The sequence below is a fragment of the Trachymyrmex cornetzi genome, unplaced genomic scaffold, assembly GCF_001594075.2.
Source record: "Trachymyrmex cornetzi isolate Tcor2-1 unplaced genomic scaffold, Tcor1.1 scaffold9, whole genome shotgun sequence".
Taxonomy (NCBI): Eukaryota; Metazoa; Arthropoda; class Insecta; order Hymenoptera; family Formicidae; genus Trachymyrmex; species Trachymyrmex cornetzi.
In genome coordinates this window covers 245,004-268,215 of record NW_017300244.1, presented here as the reverse complement: position 1 = coordinate 268,215, position 23,212 = coordinate 245,004, and the positions used below count along the sequence as shown (strand labels likewise).

The 23,212-nt window shown below is 35.9% G+C and overlaps 1 protein-coding gene across 1 annotated transcript in view; it reads left to right on the top strand.

The window, feature by feature from the left end:
- LOC108769350 (discoidin domain-containing receptor 2) overlaps window positions 1-23,212 on the top strand; it is an 81,152-nt gene that overhangs the window by 19,120 nt on the left and 38,820 nt on the right. The window contains exon 2 of the mRNA XM_018520270.1: window positions 20,255-20,389. Coding sequence (XP_018375772.1) covers window positions 20,299-20,389 — 91 coding nt within the window. The 5' untranslated portion in view covers window positions 20,255-20,298. The remainder of the gene's footprint in view (window positions 1-20,254; window positions 20,390-23,212) is intronic.

Below are 23,212 nucleotides of genomic sequence, written 5' to 3'. Positions count from 1 at the left end.
TCGAAATACTATTCTAACCGTATTGCCACTGTAATTTTTTATATTTTGTCGTGTCCTTATCGCACCATTCTACTTTTTATAGTACGACGAACAAATTTTGTTTCTTTTCTAATTGAAAAAATACTTAATAGTTTTATACAATAAAAATTAAGTAGTATGGTCATTTGCTTGTTTCGAATAGAACGTAAAATTTGTAAAACATAAGGGAAAACAACACGAATTTGAAAGATAACTATTTCCTCTTTCTGTGCAATTGGATCTTTAATTCTGCGTAACGGTAAAAAATTAATCACGCCAGAGCTTGTAACCTGTCGTGGATAAAATGTGGGGTGGAAAATGCGTAGGTAGAAGTAAATAGGATTGTATTCGCGACACTATTTGCACTACCAAAGCAGTGCTTTACGGAAAGGCACGATTCCTGACACTGACGAATGACACAAGAATAGGAATTCCTGCACTCGGTTTTGGTATCTCTTTCGTACCTCTTCTTTCCTAACTTTTCTTTCATGCTTTCTTACCATGAAATAAAGTCGCAAGGCGACACCAACAACTGATCCTTATTTACGTCCATAACGTATCAGAAATAGACATATATAGTATATTTGCTTTTATAAAATCCTAATTAGATATACCTATACGTGACTGTAATTGTGTACAATCTAAAATAATTTACGAATAATATAAAGAAAAAAAATTAACTGTATGTATAAGAAATAAACGTGCACTCCCCATGCAAATACTAAAAGCCATTGAATTTAAAGAATTATTAATTGGCTTCAAAACATTTGAATTTCTGTTCTCCACAAACTGGAAGAATAATGTAATTAAACATGAAGATAATTGACGAGAAAAAAAACGTGTAAATAAAAATAAATAATACTGAATTAAAAGGACCACTTTAATAATACTGAATTAAGAGGATCACATTATTGTGATATTCTAAAAAGAAGCGCGGTTCACGACATTGACGAATGGAGCAGAGAAAAGCGCCTCTGTGCCCTTCGTTCTTTCGCTTTCTCCCGTTTCCTTCCGCGGCTTCTGCGTTCCCTCTTCGTTTCACCATTATGCTACATAATTTAGTACTAACGTAGTGGTGGTGGTAGCTACACCACCATTGGCAGCGGCAGACCACTGCCACCCCACCATCGGGTTTAACCGCCAAGAACCGCGGCCAGGAGCGAGTCGGCGAAAGGGAGGAAGCTTGAGGTCGACGGAGAAACCTTTGATCCTGCAACCCTCACGGACTCGATCACTGTATTTGTATTGCCGTGAGAAGTGGGACACCGGAAAAAAGCTCCTCCTGGTCTATTTCACCCTCCACCAGTCTCACAACACCACAATTGTGGGTTTACTTTCAGCTCCCTTGATACGACTGTTTCCAGCAGATTTCACATTTTATTTGTTACGAAAATAGGATGTCTTATTCTTATGTCTGTATGTTGTTATGCTACCGGTTATTTCGATCAAGCGTGAGAAAGTCGGTCATGATTGAACATCACCATGTCATTGCATAATATGCATATAGTCGCTGTTATTTTCATATTCAGATCTTTCATAAAATACCGGAAAAGCATATTTAACATAAAATTACAAAAAAATAAAATATCTGCGGTTATATCGAATGCTTGTTTTGAAAGGTTTCATTCGCAAAAACCATATTTTAACGAAATACTTTTTACAAAGCTTTTACATTTATGTAACAATTATTAAATGCAAAATGCAAATAAAATATTAATCTCTTTTAATATCTTTTAATGATTAAATTTACCGTGAATTTATTGATATAAATTCTGATATAATAATATTAAAATATATGTACATCGTTGATTTAAAAGAAGACTGTAAAATCTTTTTGTAAAATAATACAATTAACAAGCTCTCTCTCTCTAATCTTCGATATTTCTAATACATTGATGTTGCCATTATATTAATACATTATTTCATTGTACGTTCATGATAAACTTTTATTTAGGCAATCTCAAATTATAAAGATATTGTAATTATATAATATTTTGCATTTGTATTAAATTTATTCTTTCAAACTAATTTTGTAAATGGTCTAAAAAATGGTCTAAACAATCCATTCTCACTTTGCAAGGATTTTTTTCTCGTGTGTATATCATGTATCGATGACAAAACTAATCATGTAAAATGCAATGCACCATAAAAACATGATAAACGATATTAACATACAAGCACCTACTTCAATACTACGCTGGTTCGACATACATGATAGATAAACGACTTTTCCTTTCTAAAATACCAGTACATGCAAGCAAAACACCGACATTAAAATTTCATTACGCGAAAGTAAATTTACACTTATTACAATATCGTAAAACGCTTCATTAAAATTAAACTTTGTATTAACATATAAATGTTTCATTCAATCTTTATGCACTGGAAAGAATTTGATGATTAGCTTCCAAATGTTGAGCAGCTTGAGAAATAATTTCAATCAAATGTTTAATTAATGTAACTAAAAATAATTTTAATTTTCTTTAAAATATTTAGTAGTTACCAAATTATATTGTTACGTTTGGTAATAGATTAAATATTTGGAAGAGTAAAATTAGTTTTGGTTATATTAACTGAATATTTGAAATTGTTTCATTCAATATTTAATAGTTATTACCAAATTTTTATTTCAGTTTGTTTTTCATACTTCATATCCTTTCTCAAATATCCTCTAAAGTGAAAGAATGTTATTACGTATTTTTGTCTGTTACTGACAGCAATATTTTTCACTGTATCTGATTTATTTATTAATTTCGTAAATTTGTTCATCCGTATTAATCGTTGAGCATCCCATGCTACAACGATATGACCAAACGTAGAAAATATCGGTCGATTTTCAACGGGAATATTTAGTGGTCCTTCGACCGCTTACCGAAGTTTCCTCGCAGTTTGGGGTTGTGGCTGATACTTTATCGTGTAACAAATGGCAGTCCGATCGTACGTAAACATTTCAACCTCCCACGCCACAGAATTGATAGTGTTACAGAGTATCGCGGTCGCAGCTGCGCTCTTCGCCTCTCGAGATACGGAATTAATAGAGCGGTACATAGCGAAATATTCAACTATACTAACTTACTATATCCCTACTTTCCATATATCTCATCAAATTCTTGTATATATTAAAAGAATAAATGTTCAACTCTTTTTTTTTAATTAAAAATATCCTATATGTCATAAAGATTAGGCAAATCCTTAAACGCGATTTTAATTGTGAGCAACATTGAATGTATTTTAATCGTAAAATTAAAACGATTTATAATATTAGGTGTTAAATTTAATTCCTGCCGTTTTTCGTCTCCAAAATTGATTTGTTTCGAAGGGAAATACCTTAATCAAAGTATTATTAATTAGTAATAAAGTAAAAAATGGAGGAAATTACTTTGATTAAGGTATTCATTCATCTTCCCTTCGAAACAAATCAATTTTGGAGACGAAAAACGGCAGGAATTAAGTTTAACACTTAATACTTCTGCAATAAAAATGTTGGTTGCACTAATCGGAGTTTTGATTGAAAATGAACAAATCAGAATTTTCTCTGTAATTGAATCTATTAGATATATTATAATTCTAGTTGAGATAATCAGAATACTGATTGATACGATCAGAATTTTTTGGTTTGTTCATTTTTAACTAGAAGTTTTTCTCAAACACTTAATTGCCTTTACGTCATTTTCTGTAACAGCGAGTGATTTAAATTCGAGCTTGAACAAAATTTATTAATTATATCACGCAGAGCATCTCCGTTATGCTTACGCCTTGCTATCCTTAGCGCTCGGCAAAGCGAAGTTTCCGATATCGCTACTCCTATGCGACCAACGCGGAGAACGTTGACCGTGCAAGCGTCGATCGCTCCGTCCCCTTTTCGTTCATGTTTCTCTATAGCGGCGGATATAATGTAACGGTGCGAGCACCCGCACTTACGCGTTCACGCGTGGAACCGAGAAACAAGAAGCGGCGCCGAACCGATTTGCTCGATCGAATGTAAACAATGTTCAATCGACGTGCTCGCTTCCTACCGTCGCGCCGCGCCGCGCCGTATTCGTTCCCATCGTCACCATCGCCGTCATAGTCGTCGATGATTATGCCTTCCCCATTCGATATGCATTTCTCTCTACCTTTTTCGTGCAACTCATCTGTAAAAGCAGAAAAAGAGAACGATGCGACATAGTTACAGAAGCATTTACCAAATAGTCGCCCATTTTGCGAAAGAGCTCGGAACATTTATCATTATTGGATGTAATAGCAAGATGCTTTTTTTACGATTAGTTGGATGAGTATTTCGTTCAGTTTCGTATAATTATAATTTTTTTATCACATCGAATTTAGTAAGCAACTAATATCGATTAACCTATATTGAAACGAAAAACTAATCGTCTATGATGGGGTGCTTTTCGATCTCGCGTCCGAATAGTATTTTATCCTTGTTATTCATCGAATGTTAAACAAGAATATATCCGGATAGAAAATCGGAGCGCAGCTATGAATAGTCGTGACACTTAAACACTTATGTGCATGTATAGAGTTCGCTCGAATGCATAGAATATGGCATAAAAACAGTCGTCTAGAAGATACATAGTTGAGAAAGCTTTCGAAATATAATATTTAAAATCACGATATCCATATATATTCTAACTGCTAAGTGCGTCTGTGCAACCACGAGAGTTTCAACGAAAAGTTCTTGAAGGCAGAACGTAGAAATGTGAGTAACGTTGATGGAGAGGAAAAAGCATCAGAGAACAGAGAAATAAAACAATAGAGAAAGAGACAGAGAGAGAGAGAGAGAGAGAGAGAGGAGGAGGAGGAGGAAAAGAGAAACGGAGAAAGAGAAAGAGAAAGAGGAATATTGGACTTTTAGCACCGAGTGGTCCTTAAAAAAGAGCTAAAGCCATATAGGTACACGATGCCCACTTGCTGCGATGAAACGTCAGAAGCCGAAACTGCAGTTGCAACCCTGGGAAAAAAAAACGTGCACGATGTACTCGTAACTACAGCGACGATAATGCCACTCTGTGAATGCATCCAAAGAGAACTGACGAAGCGTCAGAATTTCAAAAGCCGCTTCTGACTGAAATACATTGCGGGGAATCGCGTTCCCGTTTCTTTATCCCTCTTTTTTTGTAATGTTCTCCCTATCCTCCCTGTTACCCCGTCGTACAGAACGCCCTGCCACCTGCGTCGCGCTTTTTTCAAAGTGGAAATGCACTTACACGTATGTATGCACCATGCGAACATATTGCGTGCTTGACCGAATGACGAAATGGACACAAGCGCGGGAGAAAACGGAGGTACACCGGAAAGTGGTATGCTGTTTTTATTCCTGTTCCGTTAAATCGGGATAGATACCTTTCCGTCCATTCAATCTATTTTTCAAAAGAATTTGTAAAGGAAGATGGAACTTTGATAGGACGAAAGTAATATACATATACGAGTCAAAAAAATGTTACATTATTTTTATAACGCTATATGTTTCAGTGTAATCCGATTTCTAATGCGAATGAATAAAAAAAAATTTGTTTACGACAATCAATAACAATTTGAAAGACACGATCGTAAAAATATATTCGGTTAGAATTTCCACTTACTTCGTCTTATTCACACTGCATTCTCATCTACTCATGGCGTGGCTCTCTTGAGCACGCAGCAACAGTTTTATATATAAATAAAAATAACAACGAGCGTATTTCACGCTCCTCACTTTTGTAGAGTTGCAACGAGTTTATTCGTTTCGGCGTGAGAATACTTCAAACATCCAGCGGAACTTAATTCTTTTCGCCAGCACACATTCAACCTTCTATAAAGAAAAATCGCGTGGAAATGGTCGCCGTTTTTGTGAAAATCTCACTACGTGAGACGTGCGCACAATGCGCTCGCGTTAATGTGTTGACTTATGAACAGTTTGAAGAAATAAATATTTGCCAGCACAGACAGATAGCAATGAAATGAAAGCTTTAGAAAAAGAGTAGGTAAGAGTAGGTAAGACACTAAGGTAAGAGCAATTTATAAGAGGGAAACGTATCAAGTAAATTTATTAACACGAAATTTAAAAGGAAGATAAACATAAATTTCTCTTTTTAAAATCGCGCGTGTACATCGTATGAAGAAGAGATGCGCAAGATGTAAAAGCGGTACAACGTCAACTTTAATCAATCTCAAAATATCTCTCGGGTTTATGCTTACGTTAGACGTACTCAATTTTATGTCGGCAACATTATTCGTGTTAATTCCTTGTACCTCAATTAATACCGCCACCGTCGTTTACCGTAATCTTCTTCCTCATTTCCGAGCTTAGATCCTGCATCTAATCAGCCTGCTACTGAAATTCTCCGATGATAGTGCAAGCGTTTCATAACCGCGTGTCATAACCGCGGCAGCAACGTTTTAAAACGATGGCAGGAGATGTAAAGCGCTAATTATAACGATTAAAGCATGAAATCCATACACTTCGACCTAAATCTATAATAAAGAAGTCGGAAACTAGTGGTTTAAGAAAAATAAGTGATCAAATTTCCGCTTCATACGGTATATGTATACGCGCATTTATTATAATAATTCCACTTATTTTATAATAGAAATAAAATATAAAAGAGATATTTCTACATTCTATATGCGAATATATTGATGATATTTCACTAACAAGATCTAGTGTGTGGCATATGCTCAACCTTTTTTATTGTTTATTTCTACATTATTAATATTCTATAATAATAAGTACAAATAGTTATAAAAGGATACTTTAAGGTTTATTAAAGGATTCCGGACATTAATTTAAATAATTGAAAATAGAAAGTCGAAGAAGCGATGTCAATTTTGTTTCATCAATTATTTCGTTACATAATATTATAAAACAAGTTCTCTATGAAGAGGAAAACAAAAAGGAGATCGAAGTAGGTCAAAGAAACAATTTTTCATAGATTGAATTTCACCTTCTTTTGCAATCTTTTTCACGAGAATCTTTGGTCAAGTCATCTTATGAAAGTAATCGAAAATCTTGGTTAGTGTATAAAACAACAGAAAAATTATTCCAAGATTATATAATTGTATTAGTCGTCATTCCTAAAGATCTTGAAACTAAAACATAATATTTCAACGACATAATTTTGCTTGAAAATAACTTTGTGTTTATAGTGTATTTATTTTTGTCGGCCAATGTACTTACGGAAAAAAGAATCGATAATTTTTTTGTAATAAAAAACCATTCATGATACAAGATGACTAGGAACAGTGTTTCTACAAACCGCAGAAACCCATGAGGAGAGCAAAAAACCATTATTTAAACTAAGCGAGCGTAAAAAAGAGCGCAACGATAGTGGCCAAACGTACCGAGCACATTTTTCATATCTTATCGTAATGGTCGCTCGTACCGAGAAAGATTCCCCTCGTTCAGGGCAAAGTACAGCTGGTCGAACGTCTTGTTTGGATGATAACTTATGCGCCACTTTCGACAATGTTAGATGCTAACGACGCGCCAAGATGCAACGACGTTCATTAATGTTACAAGGCACGAAATAGCTTTCAAGAGCGTCTCATTGTCGATGAAAAGATGTTTGCTCACACTTGACTTGGCCTCAAAGGAAAGTACTGCTATCATTTGATGACGTGAGAAAAGGATATACGGAGTCGCTATAGCTCAGAAAAATAATTTACATAGGAATAATTTGGATACTGTATGAGATTTTTTCTTTAAATCTCTCGTTTTTTTCTCTGTCGATGTGTTTTTCTCTTAATGACTGTCTTATAAGACGGTACTCGTAATTATTTCTTAGTAAATAAAATTTTTTTATTTCTACATGCACATATATATGCAACTTGTATAAATAAGAAAATCTGATTCACCAAGTCGATAAATATTGCAGCAATTTTTTTAAAACTGTGTCATGTAGTTAAATAAATTTACAAAGTAATTTTTTGAATATTATTTTAATGCACGAACTTTTCGTATCAAATAAACATAGATTGCACAATCGATATCGTTTTGGCGTGACATACACCTTTGCTGCACACATGATGTATGAACAATATTGTTCTATTTTTTTTTAACCATGCCATTGTAGCTAAATAAGTTTACAAAGTAATTCTTTGAATATTGTTTTGATCCCAAACTTTTTGTACAAAATAAAAGCAATTGCGCAATCAATATCGTTTACGAATAGTGTGACATATTATACTTCGCTGCAACTGTTGACGCTGTTGTGTTATCCGATTCGTACATCTTCAGCGTATATATGCCTCATTAATGATTAAATGTAACTGTAGTAAATTACAGGTTGCTTCCGGCAGTACTGCCGTCTAACAGCGCAGTGACACGAAATGCAACGCACGGAATATCTCGCGTCATTTTTAAAATTTGTTTCCCATATATATTACACACACGAATATCTTTCGATTACGCAGATTGCTGGCAACGATTATTCATGTTTTTCACGCCCCAAATTATTTATATGTTACAGCAGTAACAATTGCAAGCAATATTCTTTTAATAATTCATATTATATATATATATATAAATTATTAAATTACATCATCAATATATATATTATATAATATCAATTATATAATCAGATAGATTTGTACGATTATATATATAAAATTGTATATATAAATCTATTTTACACAGACATAAAAAAATAGAAACCTGGAAAATAGATTGGCGATAGCGCGTTGCTTTTCATTAATCGAGGATACGATATTATTATAATCTGACGATCTCCTATATAATCCCGTTTCTCTTTCGTAAATTTACAACTTGCTTTCACGCGCAGCAGTATCTGTTAATGATCGGCTCTAACACGACCAGGGTCGCCGACAATTGCGATAAAGCACAATGGTAGGGGGAGCAAGGCGGACAAAACGCAATGAGCAAGGTGGGCGAAACGTGTCGCACGCGTTTCTCGCACTTTATCATAACTCGGGATCGAACGGTCAGAGGTGCTGCTGGTACACGAGTGGTCGAACGATAACATATATGCACGCCGCTTCCGACTACGCCGCGCGCCGGTCGGATACGGCGGTCAGACGTATCGGCGTCGCTGATAAGCGCCGTTCGATTCTGCCTTCTGCTGGAAAAGGCGTACACGCATACACAAACAGGCCACGTTCTTTCGTCTAACGGTATGAGGAGTTTATCGCGTGGCTTTAATAATTCATTAACCATCAGAAAAGAGGAATATTTTGTATGTGAAAGAGAGCGAGGATTAAAGAAAATAATATGCCACAGGAAAAATGTGTGAAAGTGTAGATAATCCCGCGACGTTAAAAACATATTTTGATGTTTCTAGATTGTAATAACATATTAAACATCGGAAAGAATAAATATTCCATACGTGAAAGAGAGCAAACAAAAAAAAATAGTAAAAGGAACATAAAAGGATTAAAAAAAAAGTCAAATGCGAGAGATGAAAATATTTTTCCGATGTTCCCGACTTTTATAAATAAATCACATTTACGTATCATTAAAATAACGAGAATTTTTTTCTTTGAAACTAAGCTGTTGCTTCTAACGTATCTTTTGACGTAACAATATAAAATAATTAACTATTCCACGATAAAGAAACAAACTGTTGCATATATGTATTTTTTTAGTCAGCAATTTACATTGCATGCACTAAATTGATTTGACTTACAGGCATTTATATTTTAGCTCGATGTATTTATTATATTTATTTATTTCTTTTAATCTCCACAAGTTCTTGTCCACTTCTTACCGGTTCTGTCAAAGTAGACGTTGATTATTTCGACGTGGCGTTTGACTACAAACATTCTGCTTCAAACACTCTAATTAAACAAGCAGTTTTTATGAGCATCACGAAAACGTCGCTATCTCAGACGAGATTTGTTCGCAATGGTTTTAAAGTAATATTGTCGCCGCAAAATCCCCGAAAGCTCCTTCCGCATGGCGGACGCGTCTGTGTGACGAGGAACTCTCGTCTCCGTCAGAGATTTATTAGATACCTTCCGGTCGGAGAATTCGTTGACAGTCACGGCGGTGCCCAGCAAGAAAACAAGATCTCGCCGAGAACGTGAGCCGCGCTTTGTGGTCCATAAAGGGATGGCGTATATCCGACATCGCGGAAGAACAACGTACGTTGTACAGACGCGGACGACAACGTTGACGATGGTGGTGGTAGTAGGGATGGTGATGGTGGTGGAACGTATTACGCGCTCTTATCGCAATGACATACTTCGTACAGAAAAAGGAAAATTGTATTCCCTTGAAATGACGCGAGGTTAACTGAACAATGTAACGATGCCGGTGTATCGTTTCTGGTGCCACTGCTGCTGATGGCAGCGACATTACCAGTGCTAGAAAGCATCGAACGTTAGGTACCATAGACGTGACGTGAGAGACCGGAGGACGACGACATCATCGCGATTTCGTTTCCGTGTCGTACATGTCCGCGCGATGCGTCACAAAAAATTTCGACACGCCGATTAATCCATTAAATCGTTTACGCGCTCTTAAGAGAGAATCGTTGAAACTCGAGCAATTAAAAAGTTCTCGCAACAGCGGCTTAATACAGGAGCGCGCTAGTTGTAGGTGTTATACGGAGCGGCACGAATACGTTGAGAGCTATATCAGGGTGAACGCCGCGAATTGAGGACGATTTCAGCTGACGATATAAGGACGCGACGAGAATGGCAAGAAGCATTCGATGACGTATATTGTCAGATAGCTTATTATATGTTAACGTAAACGCGCGAGTTCCTGCAACTACACGGAACGAGAGCAGAGTGACGCATCGAGGGTATCGTTTAACGATACACTAGCTATTTGGGACGCGTGTTAGTTCAATGGTTCGCGCAACAATGAACTCCGTTTTGACGCGTGTGTGTCATATAACACGCGATACGAGAACTCCTTTCGCGATTGTGGCACAATTTCTCTAATTTAATTTACGTTATCGCATTCGTTTGCAAAGTTCCTTTAGGAAAATCGGAACTCCATAGCATTGCACCATCGCGATCTGCGCGTTGAGCGCGTCTGAAAAAAATGTAGTGCAATGACGCGAAAGGCGTCTTGAATATCTAAACGGGACAGACGCGCCCGCCCGCAATTTCGTTCGCGTCCGGGCGCGCACGCGGAAATCGAATTAAATAAATTTCGCGCATTGAATTCGCGATGAAGTTCCGCGTCCATTACGCTTCCTTTGCAGAAAGTCGTTTTATTCCGCGCTTCCGCTTTACGCAGATAACGCTCGAATGGTACGTGCAATATACGATAATGCAATGTTCCGGGGGACGGTTCGATGCACGCGCGTGCGAACACTGTGCAAACTCCTCCGCTGAAATATTTATAAGCAGGATGTTCGTTACCGTTCGCACACTTTCAGAATAATTAATTATCTGATGACGCGCGATGTATGACCACGGGCCAGATGATTCATTGGTAGACGCGCGGTGATGGTCCATTCTGTAGGGAATACCATCTCTCTTTTTTTTTTTCCAGAGGAAAATCCAATCGTGTTCAGACAAGCGCAGCCCGTCACTGCGCCGGATAATAACGCATGCTGCACCTTGCGCTGCAACAGTTGAAGCGGAAACAACGGAACTTATCGAGGATATCGTTTATCGATACTTTTCAACACTGGGCACGCGAGGGATGCATCAATGATACACGATAATACGTCGACGTCGTCGGGTTTATCGCGACGATGTAAAGGTACGCGACGCAACGCGGTGTGGACGTCTCGCTTCTCATCCGTTATTACTCTACTAGAAAATGATTATCCTCGTCAGTTCACTGGTGTATAGAACTTGATTCACAATGTATCCGTGCAGCCACACCGGCAAAAAGGACGAATTAATACCGCATCGATGTAACATTATGTATATGAGAGATATCAAAATTATCAAATTTTTAAACATCACTAATATAATAAATTGACAAAAGATACCGTAATACATATTCTAATACGTGTGAGCTAAACTTCTGGAGCTTTCTTGTATCCTATTATTATTATCCAGGAAGCAAGAAATATTTTGAAACATTCCAGCAACATTGCAACAACGTTTTAATGTTGCTGGAATGTTTCAAAATATTTCTTGCTCCCTGAGTAAGTCTTGTACATTTGTACATAATAATTTAATATGCATTGTGAATAAAATTTTTTTAATTGGAGTAGCACCAATGATATTTTCATCTAATTTTGCAATTATTAATTAACTGATGTTTGTACTACATGGAAAAATGATTTCTTATATTTTATTACGCAAAATAATACCTATTCTTATAATTTACTATATGATCATTGTATTAGATACAAAAATATAATATACTAACAAAGTTGTGTAAATATAAGAGCTATTAAAAATTCGATACTTTAACTTCATAAATTACAATAGCAATATACACTGATCTTTATCATAACCGTTATCATAACTTATATGTAATCAAAATCTTTAGTTTTATTTACAACTCTGTTAGTGTACTATACATATTTGACACGCTATTTATTTACAAAGCTAGAATTCTTAATAATTTTTCTTACAATAATTTTAAAAATGCAAATCCCTGTCTTACTATATTACACGGTAAATTATAATATATGGAATTATCTATCAAAAATCTTGTAACCAACAATAAAATTGCTTTAAAAAGTCTTAATATTCCGACTGCCACTGAATTTGCATGCAAAATTTGCATGCATGAGTACATGGTTATGAGTGTAAAGGTAATGTGAATCGTGGAAAAGTGCCCAATGTAAACTGTGTGATTCATACCACGATATAAATATGCATTGCGCCAAGAAATATACAGCATCGAATATTGCAAAAATCGCTGGAGCTTGTACACCATTATTCTTTCGAGACGTAATACCTGGCGCCAGCCAAACGAACACCGCAAAAGTAACGGAGATGCCGTGTACGTATATTTGTGTTTTCCCCTGTTGAAAACCTTCCAAGGAATATAACATTGAAATAAGAAGACGGTTCCCTCGATTGTACGCGAGACGAAATAAATGGGCTTGACAGACGTAGCTTTGTTCCATATAAGCGATGTCTCGCCGCCAGAAGATATATATCGGACATATCGTTTAATAATATCGTACCCTACGATCACAATACACAACGAGCGTGGACTTGTGTCATGCAGAAGAAAATAGATACGCGAAGCCGAAAAGACGCCAATATCATGACACGTGGATTCGAAACTATCAATCTATATATAATTGTTCGGTAAAAAATTAGTATTTGCTCGAAATTTTTAGCAACGTTACGTATTACGATAAATTTATGACGCTCGAAAGAAAAGTTATCGTAACAGTATTGCAAACAATTACTATTATTCGTATCTATTTCTGAAGAAGTTAGCTTCCATTAAATTGATGCTATTCAGGTCATCTATTGTGCCAATAGTCTATCGACATCGCGTGAAATAATGAAACACTCAAGCTAATGAAGTCTATTGTGCAATATGGGTTTCGATAAATGTCCAGTCAGAACATTTCTCTGAAGCTGCTTTACATCATGATTTAATGTTGTTGAATCTGAATGTGCTTGAAAAAAAAATTATTTCATGAAATCGATAAATGCAATCATTTTCCGGAATACTTTTTATCAATATTTATTACTCAAACATATTAGTATCGTTTATAGGGTTACCGCAGCCGTACTCTTCAAAAGTCGATACATGTACTCTTTTTGAGGACGCGAAACTTCTTTTGATCATTAATTAAAATTTTATCTTTATAAAATTATATTTATAAAATGATATTAATAAAAATGATGTTCTAGAAATTTTATTTTATTAAATACCTACATTACATAACGCAAAAAAAATTATACCCCTTCCTTTCGCCTCCGGATCATAATGTTTTTTTAAAAAGTATACACACATGTACTCTTCTCTTGTGATTCAGATATGGAAATCATAATCGTGCGTTAACTTATGCTAAGACACACTTGAAAATTAATCTTGCACGAGAATAGTACAGAATCTCCGAAACTAACTTGGAGTGTGTCTTAGCCTGCCTGGATGTAGTCCAGGTTAAACTGTGAGCGCAATGGACTACGTGAAATATTGCATCGAGCTAGTCTTTGGAATACGTCCGCTCTATACACTAGTAAATGCCTAACGCCTTGTACAAACAGGCTGACGTTATCTCGGCCGAGACGGTAAACGATGGAGGCCGCAGGACACGGTAGATGGAAGATTCTGCGATGTCGGAAGGTTCCGGATATATATACCTATATGGGAAGAGTAGGTGGGCAATACCATCAGGGAGGACCAAAAGTCCTCTTGGCACTCTTACATGCTGCGATAGCTTAAAACCGCAGGGTACGCGATAATAGCCAGCGATAGGTCCACTAGGGTAGGCGGTTTTCCGCTGATCATTCAGGACAAAGTCTCCTTTGGGATTATGTCTTATATGCGGACAACCACTCCAATATATGCATACTGGAGAATCAACTCTCACTCCAATATATGCAAAGATATGTGCGTATATTGCGCATCTTCGCGGTAGTAGTTCCGATCACACAATTCCGCGCGGTAGATGTCCACTTTCGATACAATATCGGGTGAAAATATTTTTACGATTTCCTCTGCAACACGTACGCCAACTTGCCATTTCCACGCGGAAAACACCTTTCGTTATTCTCCCGATCGAGTCCTTTCGAGTATCCTTTTACGGAAGCTAGCGTCAAGAGTTTCTTTGCACAACTGATAGCTTTCATCACAAAACTATACCCGAGTAGTATCCTTTTATGCTGTTTATTTTTATTCTTGTGTGGATAGATATAGATAGAATTTAAACAAACGCGATTTATTATTTTTAATTTTCTCTAATTCTCTCTAACCGTTGAAAAATCTATGTTGATTAGAAAGTTTATTTTCGATTGCTTCCATCTGCAAAGCGAAATTTCTCAGTTTATTGCATACGAAACTAAAGACTGTAAGTGTACATCGAGGCGTTGCATGGAGGACAAGAGGTTTGTATACTGCCGCAGTATTAGAATAAATGAGCACTGAAAGTCTAAATGGGGTTCTTATGGGAATTATGGTAACCTTAGGTAGCTGGTGGCTAAGTAGAGTTAAGTAATTTATCCTCGCTACAATTTTCTACCGCACAAACTCATATCAGTATTAAAACAAGCAATTCGTTATTTTGTAGGCAGCCGAGTTATAATAACTTAGTATCATATTTTACTGGACTTTCTTGGTCAGATGTGTATATTATTTATCAATAAATCATTTTTATCTAGGAAATTTGATACCAGATATTATATATTTGAAGAAATAATATAATTACATCGTCGTCAATACTCACGAAAAAAGAAGGAGGTTATTTATGAGGACTTAGTATATTGAAACGTTAGATTTACGTTATTGTATATTTAAAAATAAAATAATTATCAATTTATAAGTCAACTTTTAATGCTCGTTTATAGGCCACGATACTAATCATATTGCATTGCAATTTTATGAGCTTCTTTGTCTATAAAGAAATAATATATATAATATTTAAGCGTCATGAATATTTAATTACATGTAGCTATAACGGTACATCTAACAATGACACAATCAGTTGTATATGTAAATCGAAATTCTTCAATGTTTAAAACAAACATTCACTTCGATTCGTCTTTCGGGATTTCGAACATTCGCTTCATACGATCCGCAAATTTCACTGACTCTATAGCTATCGAGGTCCATAAAATCTCGAATGTATTTTGCAACGGCAGCAGGAAGAAATTCTTGTCCTTCTAGAGTTCTTGTCATTACGGAAAAGTCCTTGGAAAGTACTTCTGAGTCTCGAAAAATTTTACGAGGTTCTCCTTGTCATTTTCTACCAACTAAACTGTTTTGCTACAACATCAGTGTAACAGTTTTATAACATACACTTAAATCTTTAACTAATTAGTACTCCTAATTAGTGTCATCTATCAATACTAAGAAGTTTCATAAAAAGTTACTTGAAAATGTAAAGAGATGACAAAATATAGGTAATCTAATTCTATAATAATTAATATACAACAAAGATTATAATAATTATATATATTATTTATATATTATAATTATATATAATTATATCATATTGTATAATCATCAGTAATGATTATATTATCATTAGATACCGAAAGAAGATTACAATATCAATTATTATCATTAGATATAAATTAATTGCCTATAAAATAAAAACGAATATGATGCATATTTATATTCTCTCTCACTCTTCTCCCCTTTCTCTCTTTCTTTTTTTTTCTCTCTCTCTCTCTCTCTAGTTTCTTTCACTAAGCAAACTGGCATTTACCAGGGTATCGCGTGTAATGATTCGTCGTAATGGATGACATGGTAATGTTTAATCACGATATCCGGAACGTCCAACCAGCATAGCTAATGAGGCAAAATGTCTTCAATTAAGTGTATCACAAGGTATCGACATATCACGTACAAGATAACGAGGCACAGCCGTCATACGGAGCGATCGATATTACGCTGCCAGAGGTCCCTTTGAACATACATACACATACAGATGCATACGTATATAACCGAGGAATGAAGTGCGTATGAGCAAACATCAAGCGGGCTAATTTAAAATTAACTAATCACTCACAGATAAATGCAGTTATGGCATCATGTTGAAATGTAAATTAGCATTAGGTTGCTAATTACCTATGTACGGATTAGACGATCATTATGCGGCTAATTATGCTGCAATAAACTAAACGTAATAATGTGTGGTTGAATGTAACAGTATTACTACATTGTGCATATAGAAATATCATGAATATTACTTTGCACATGAAGTTTTCATACACTTTAAGAGAACGAGCAAGTATGTACGCTCTCAAAGAATAACTGAGAGTTTTATCTTATACCTTTTTGATATGTTTTTATGTATAAAACACATAATAAATATTCTTTCACATTTTATCAGTACTAAGTATCCGTTCAATATTCCTTAATTGTTTGAATTGCGCATTGAATGTAAATTGCAACTATTATGAAGTAATTACTAATTAGCTGCGTTTCCACAATATATTAATACGAGATCACGATTTTCGAGTGATACATTTATTAGTCCGGTACGCTGTGGGACTCATTACATATATAAATTGGCACCGATTTAATTATCAAGCCTCTGCTATTGACAGATGCGCGTTCGGCTTTGATCGAAATTCTCTAACAAAGCAGCTGCTTTGCTCGTACATCTTAGAGCGTAAGAGAGCAAATAGCGTCCTCTGCGACAGATCGATATGGATGCACGTGTGTATACGCATACGTCAATAATCAATTAAATTATCGGCAAACGCGTCTAGGTAGACGCCGTCCTAATTTGCGCCTCCAATGTCCAAATCGCTATAGCGGCATACAGTAGTCATAGGGCCAGCCGTTTGCTAATTATTTGCGGTAGGCAGAAAACGTGATCTAAACGGGCGATACCGCATCGCGCACTCCGTGCGAGGGTCGTTAATGGTATTTCGGTAACATCAGGTCGCAAGTGTGCACTAATTAACGCTGTGTCGATAGCAATGCTACACGTCCTGGTATACCAAGAAACACATAGGCGTATAGCTATAACCGTGGCGTCACATTGCGTTTACAATCTATCAAAACGCGATAAATCGGTCGCGAAATTATTTGCAAGCAGCAAAATCTTCACAGTATTGAACCACTGCAAAACTTTACTATATTTGTTATAAGTATCACAAATTACTCTCTAAATTTGAATCAGTGGATAGTCACTAATTACCCAGTGACATACTTAGACAATCAGTGAAGTTCAACTAAAAAAGGAAGAACGTTTGAATATTACATAACTAAAATACTGACATCTGCACGTTAATTTCAATCTTCCAATACCGTATTCATTGAATTTAAGCACCAAAGCAAAGTTAATTGGATCACATAATAAAGATTAGGTTAGAGAGGGGATCTCATATTTAATTCACTGATTATCAATGGCATACTTGGCACTAATATCAGTGATTATCCACTGATTCAGATTTAGAGAGTCTCCATATAGAAAAATATTTTGAAAAGAAAAAGTTAATAGAGTGCTGTTATGAATAAAATTTCATAAAATTATATAGCTTCGAATTTTGCATTACACGTATACATATGAGTTCGCTGGTATTTATAATTATAATTTATTAAAATGCAAGAACGTGATAATTACCAAAATGATATTTTTGATAACGTGCCACCACGGCAATTTTCGTATAAAAATATGGCGCAAAATTGTCGTATTAATATTTATTACCCCATCGATTCTTCATCTCGTGTATTATCATTAATATCCGCTCCTCTAATAGTGGAATACATAAATAAATATCTGTAAATACATAAATACGACGACTGGGAGTTGCGATTACATCTGCGATTTGTTCACGTTTGCCTGCACATTCGCAAATAAAATCCCTTCGTACATCATCTCGAGTGTAAGCGGATCAATTTTAGCCACAGAAATTTTCTATACATACACTGTATCTATTTTCATTCCGGGATTAATTTTTACTCTTTCTCTAGGCTAACGTTCATTCGAGTTTTTATTCATTTCCGCTCGTTAAATGTAGCACCGATATGTAGAAAAGTCAACGTACACAGATTCGGATGGTGAATGATGGTAACTAACTGGAACACTGTCTCCGTGTGTGTCGTGTGTGAATCGTGTCATGTCACCCTCCTGATGGTCGCTAGACCAAAAAATTCGAGGTATTTATTATAGGTAAATTGCCAGCTGAGTTACCCCGCGAGAGATATTAAATCGCATGACGTCGCTTTCGAGCGAAAGCAATTAATTAATGTCGATTGATGTGAATACCTTTCGCGTGGACATTCACGACCCAGCTACGATATAAACGTAGTCAGTGCTGCTGGAAGCTGGATAGTGTCTAACAACTTAGTTTCGAACCTTCTATCTGCGATCAATTACTCTTCGTGGAGTTAATTACTCTTTGTCTAGCTTCTAGCACAATACGTTACTCTCCTTATTTTCACGACCGATCGGAAAAGTACTACTCTACGATATCTACATGAATTTATAAACATTGTGTTCCTATTAATAATACGAAAAGAACGGTTTCTGCTAAAGTATTTAAAAATTTAGCTCGATACAGATATGTACAGAAAATAATTTTGTCACACTATCAAAATAATTATAGGACACTCAAGCTGATTGCTAGAATTTCAAAACTTTTTGCAACAGTGTCATATGCTTGAGCATCTTACACATTAATTTTAATAGTTTAACAAAATTATTTTCAGATCTCTATCTAGCTAAGATTTTAGATACTTCAGCAAAATCATTCTTTCCACGATTCCGTCAGAAATCATATTACAGAATATAAAATAATGTAATAAAATGTTTTTCTTTTAAATTTTTTACGTATCGTTTGTGAAATAATTTAATACAACCTTCAACATTTTTAACAAACGCTCGTTCAATTTTTTCAAAGTTGAACAAACGCAAAAGTAATATCTCTCTTTTTCTCTTTTACCGATTCTTTATAAATATTTTTCTTTAGTTAGCCAGAACATTTTTCTAACAACGTAATTGTTTTTATAATATATAACTGACTTATTCCTTAATATTCCGAAAGTTTTTTCCCAAAACATAATAAATTCATTCTTCCATTCTCTCTTATCACGCTTTCCTTCACCAAGAAGGTTACGCGGACGCAAGGTTGGGCTAATTGAGCAGGGACTCGATTTCGAGTGGGATCTCTTTGTGTTTTTTTTTCTCTAGGCGACGCACGTACCGCGGAAACCATCGAGGGCTGACTGGTCGTCCAGGATTGTGCCAAGAAAAAGAAATACGTAGACGCCTATAGTTTTACTCTTAAGTCGATTAAGTTCTTTTTTACTTGACCCTCCACTTCAGGCGCTAGGACAGAAAATATTTCGAGAGGCGGCTTTAAAATCTCCCGGGTGCTTCGTGTAGAAACGTGACCGAATAGCGATCGAAGGTTTTATCCGGACCGAAAACAATGGCAGCAAATTGGAAGGCAGGCAATATCACATGGACTTCCGAAGCACGTCCTTGCACAAGCAACCAAGTCTGTCTTCTCTGCTTTAAATATTGATTCCGGAGATTGGCGAAATCAAACTAGAATTCTTTCTCCTCCCTCCCCCCCCCCCCCCTCTCTCTCTCACTCTTTCTCTAAAAAAATCGATTTTTTTTCCTAATGCAATACAACGACAAATGCTAGTTACGTAAATATTAGAAATTAAAAGAATAGGCTCAATAAGAAATATATACGTTTTAATACTGCTATTTTATAATTATGTTTACAGCTATTTGTCGAATGCTCTAATGAAGTCATCACTCAACGGAGAACATGAAGACCGATTATTTATCGATAATCGCTAGGCTCTGTACATTATTGACATTGTTTGGACCACTGACGGATGTTCATTCACTCGATATACGTAAGTACAACTCGAAATGATTAAATGCACAATTTAATGATTGCAAGTATAAAATGCACATAAAACTATATAAAATATTTTTTATTTTATAATTTTTGAAATAAAATATATTTTACAATCTAAATATACATAAAAAAATTATGCATGCTTTATATAGGACACTGACACTACCACAGCTTTATTTTTGAGAGTATAAAATTGTATATCTCTCGAATGATTTTTACTTCTATCTCGGAAAGCACATTTACGTTTTATTCTCATTTATATAACGCAATATTTTTAGGACGTAGCAAGCACTAATTAAAAATGGTATTTTTGGCTAGTAAAACGTTGATATTCTTCGAACACTGTAATAACTACGTAGTTCTTGTGGGTGATGTGACAGGCAATAACAAAGAAAGTCCCGTGCAGTCAGCTGCGCGAGAAGTCAAACGATGTGTTTTCGAGCGAATTCCGGGCTGTTGCAGCTGCGGAAAGCCCATTCTGCAAAGGTGCTATCCTTACCTTGCTCCATGCCGCATCCGCGGCTTTCTCTCCATCTCCTTAGTTCGCTCTTTCTCGGCTGTCAAATTTTTCATCGGGAGCAGGTGATTTCCGAGTTTTTATTTTCCTCCGGCCTGCACTACGATGGGGGTGCTATCACTCTGAAGTAATGACTCGCTATTCTCCATCCGCCCGGGGGATCAATTATTTTGAATCTAATGCGACAGGATAAATTGCATCCCGCCGAAGTCTCCTTGCGCCACCCTCTCTTCCTCGATTCCTTCATCCCTTCCACATCGGTCGCCGGCATAGGGAGCGGAGCAATTTTGCGCTAAAAGGCGCGCCACCTTCGGAAAACAATTCCCTCATTACCCCGAACCAAGCAGGCTGCCTTGCAGCTTTTGCAGCAACAAATTGGTCAGAAAACAACATGTATCGATTGCTTTACGTTGTCCCGTATATACCGAATATTTAGAAAATTCTCTAGAATTCCATAATAAGAAATCTGATATAAAAATCTAAAGGATATGCTCAAAATCTAAGGACTACATGATGCACTTAAAGTTATTTATTATATTCTACTTTAACATAAATTTGACCATATTTTAAAAAGTAACTAAACTTTAAAATACTCTATTTTCAATAAATAATATTAAGTGAATTAATATTCAGTCGTCAATTTACCGACATTATTCCTTTATAGATTTTTCTCTTATTTAGTATAAAAATGAATTCAATAAATTTTTTCTACTGCGTTATAATGTCTAAATAATAAATAATGAAATTAATTTTTGTTGGATGTATAAATTGGCACTGAAAATCATTTACCAACAAATCTATTGAAATAATATGTCAATGCTATATGATTCTTGACTTTAGAATTATAAATTCGATATTTTTACTTAAAATAAGAATGTTCAAAAAGAACAAGTAATAAAGCAAATATCAAAGAGCTGAAGACATTGAAAAGAAATTTAAATCGAAAAGCTTTTCAGAGTATATTTAACATCATCCGGATCGAAACGCTTCGATGATTTTTATCAAAGACGATCGTTGATTTGCATTGAGATACTTGAGCGGCGCTCTTTTTTTTTGCGGTATAAAACTCAACAAAATTCTTTCTTCGTCAATCGATTATCGGCATATAAAGCGCTATGGTTACCGAAAGAACGTTCAAGCCGCTTAAGAAGTTCCTGAAATTATTGATGTTTCCGCGAAGACCGCAATAAAGGCGCTCGTGTCTCTATTTCCGTTTCGTTGTAATACTATCCGTGATGGTGTACGTGCTCAAAATATTATTTCTTTAGAATGAGACACGCAAGTTCATGTAAAAGTCCCACTTTCGCTTGAATATGTTAAAGACTCTCTTCTTTTCTCTAGTTTCTGACTATCTTTCGACATCTTTGTAAGCCATCGAATATTTTTTTATCATTTATTAATAACAAATGGAGTACTAGTTTTAAATCACGCTAAACATAGAAAATGCATGTACACTTGCGTCATCGCGTTACATGTACGACTATGTCATATTTTACGAAAGGTCAGCGCCATTACTCTTACACCTTCCTCGTGGTAACGACTTCCTCGAGAGACGACTTAATGGACGAAAGGTCGTAGACGCGGCCGTAGAAGCGGAGGAAACGACGAGGAACACCTAGCACATAGAACACCGTTGACACAAATGTTCTGACTATTATTTAAGGATATTTTCCACTCAGAACTATGGAAATAGTTATCTAACTTTAAAGTGTATGTATTCGACAAAATAATACGTCTATCAATAAAAAGTAGCACATCTCACATCAGAATTGATGATTTGTCAAGATCTAAATCTTTAACACTATTCCAAGGCTTTCGCCAAGCATTATGTTACCGGAAATGAGATAAAAAAAAACCCGGTAAAAAGCAGATTGTAAGCAGATATGAAAGAAGAGTATGTAGGACAGTAGAGGATTTGGAGGGCAAAGGATAGGATAAACAGGCGACTATTGTTGCGAGCTTTCACCGGTACTAGGTTCCGCTAGCGTTTTCCTCGTTATAGTAAATGGTCTTGTCTTCGTGGTTGAGCAAACAGTTACACAACGATAAGTGCTAGCGTCGGGTGTAGTCGGTTACCTTCTCGAGACAGTTTCAAGGACCTTTGCTCTCTGTTCTTCTGTCCTTTGAACGAACGGTAGTTTCGTGACTATCGTAGTTGAGATTCTCTGAAAGGTGTCCGGTGTGAGTTCCGAACGACTGCTAAAGATGCACAAAGGTTCCCATTATCCTCGAGCAAATCATTCCGTTCCACACCACTGGAAATGCACAAGTACAGACGCGTTATTACTTCGGGGATGTGCC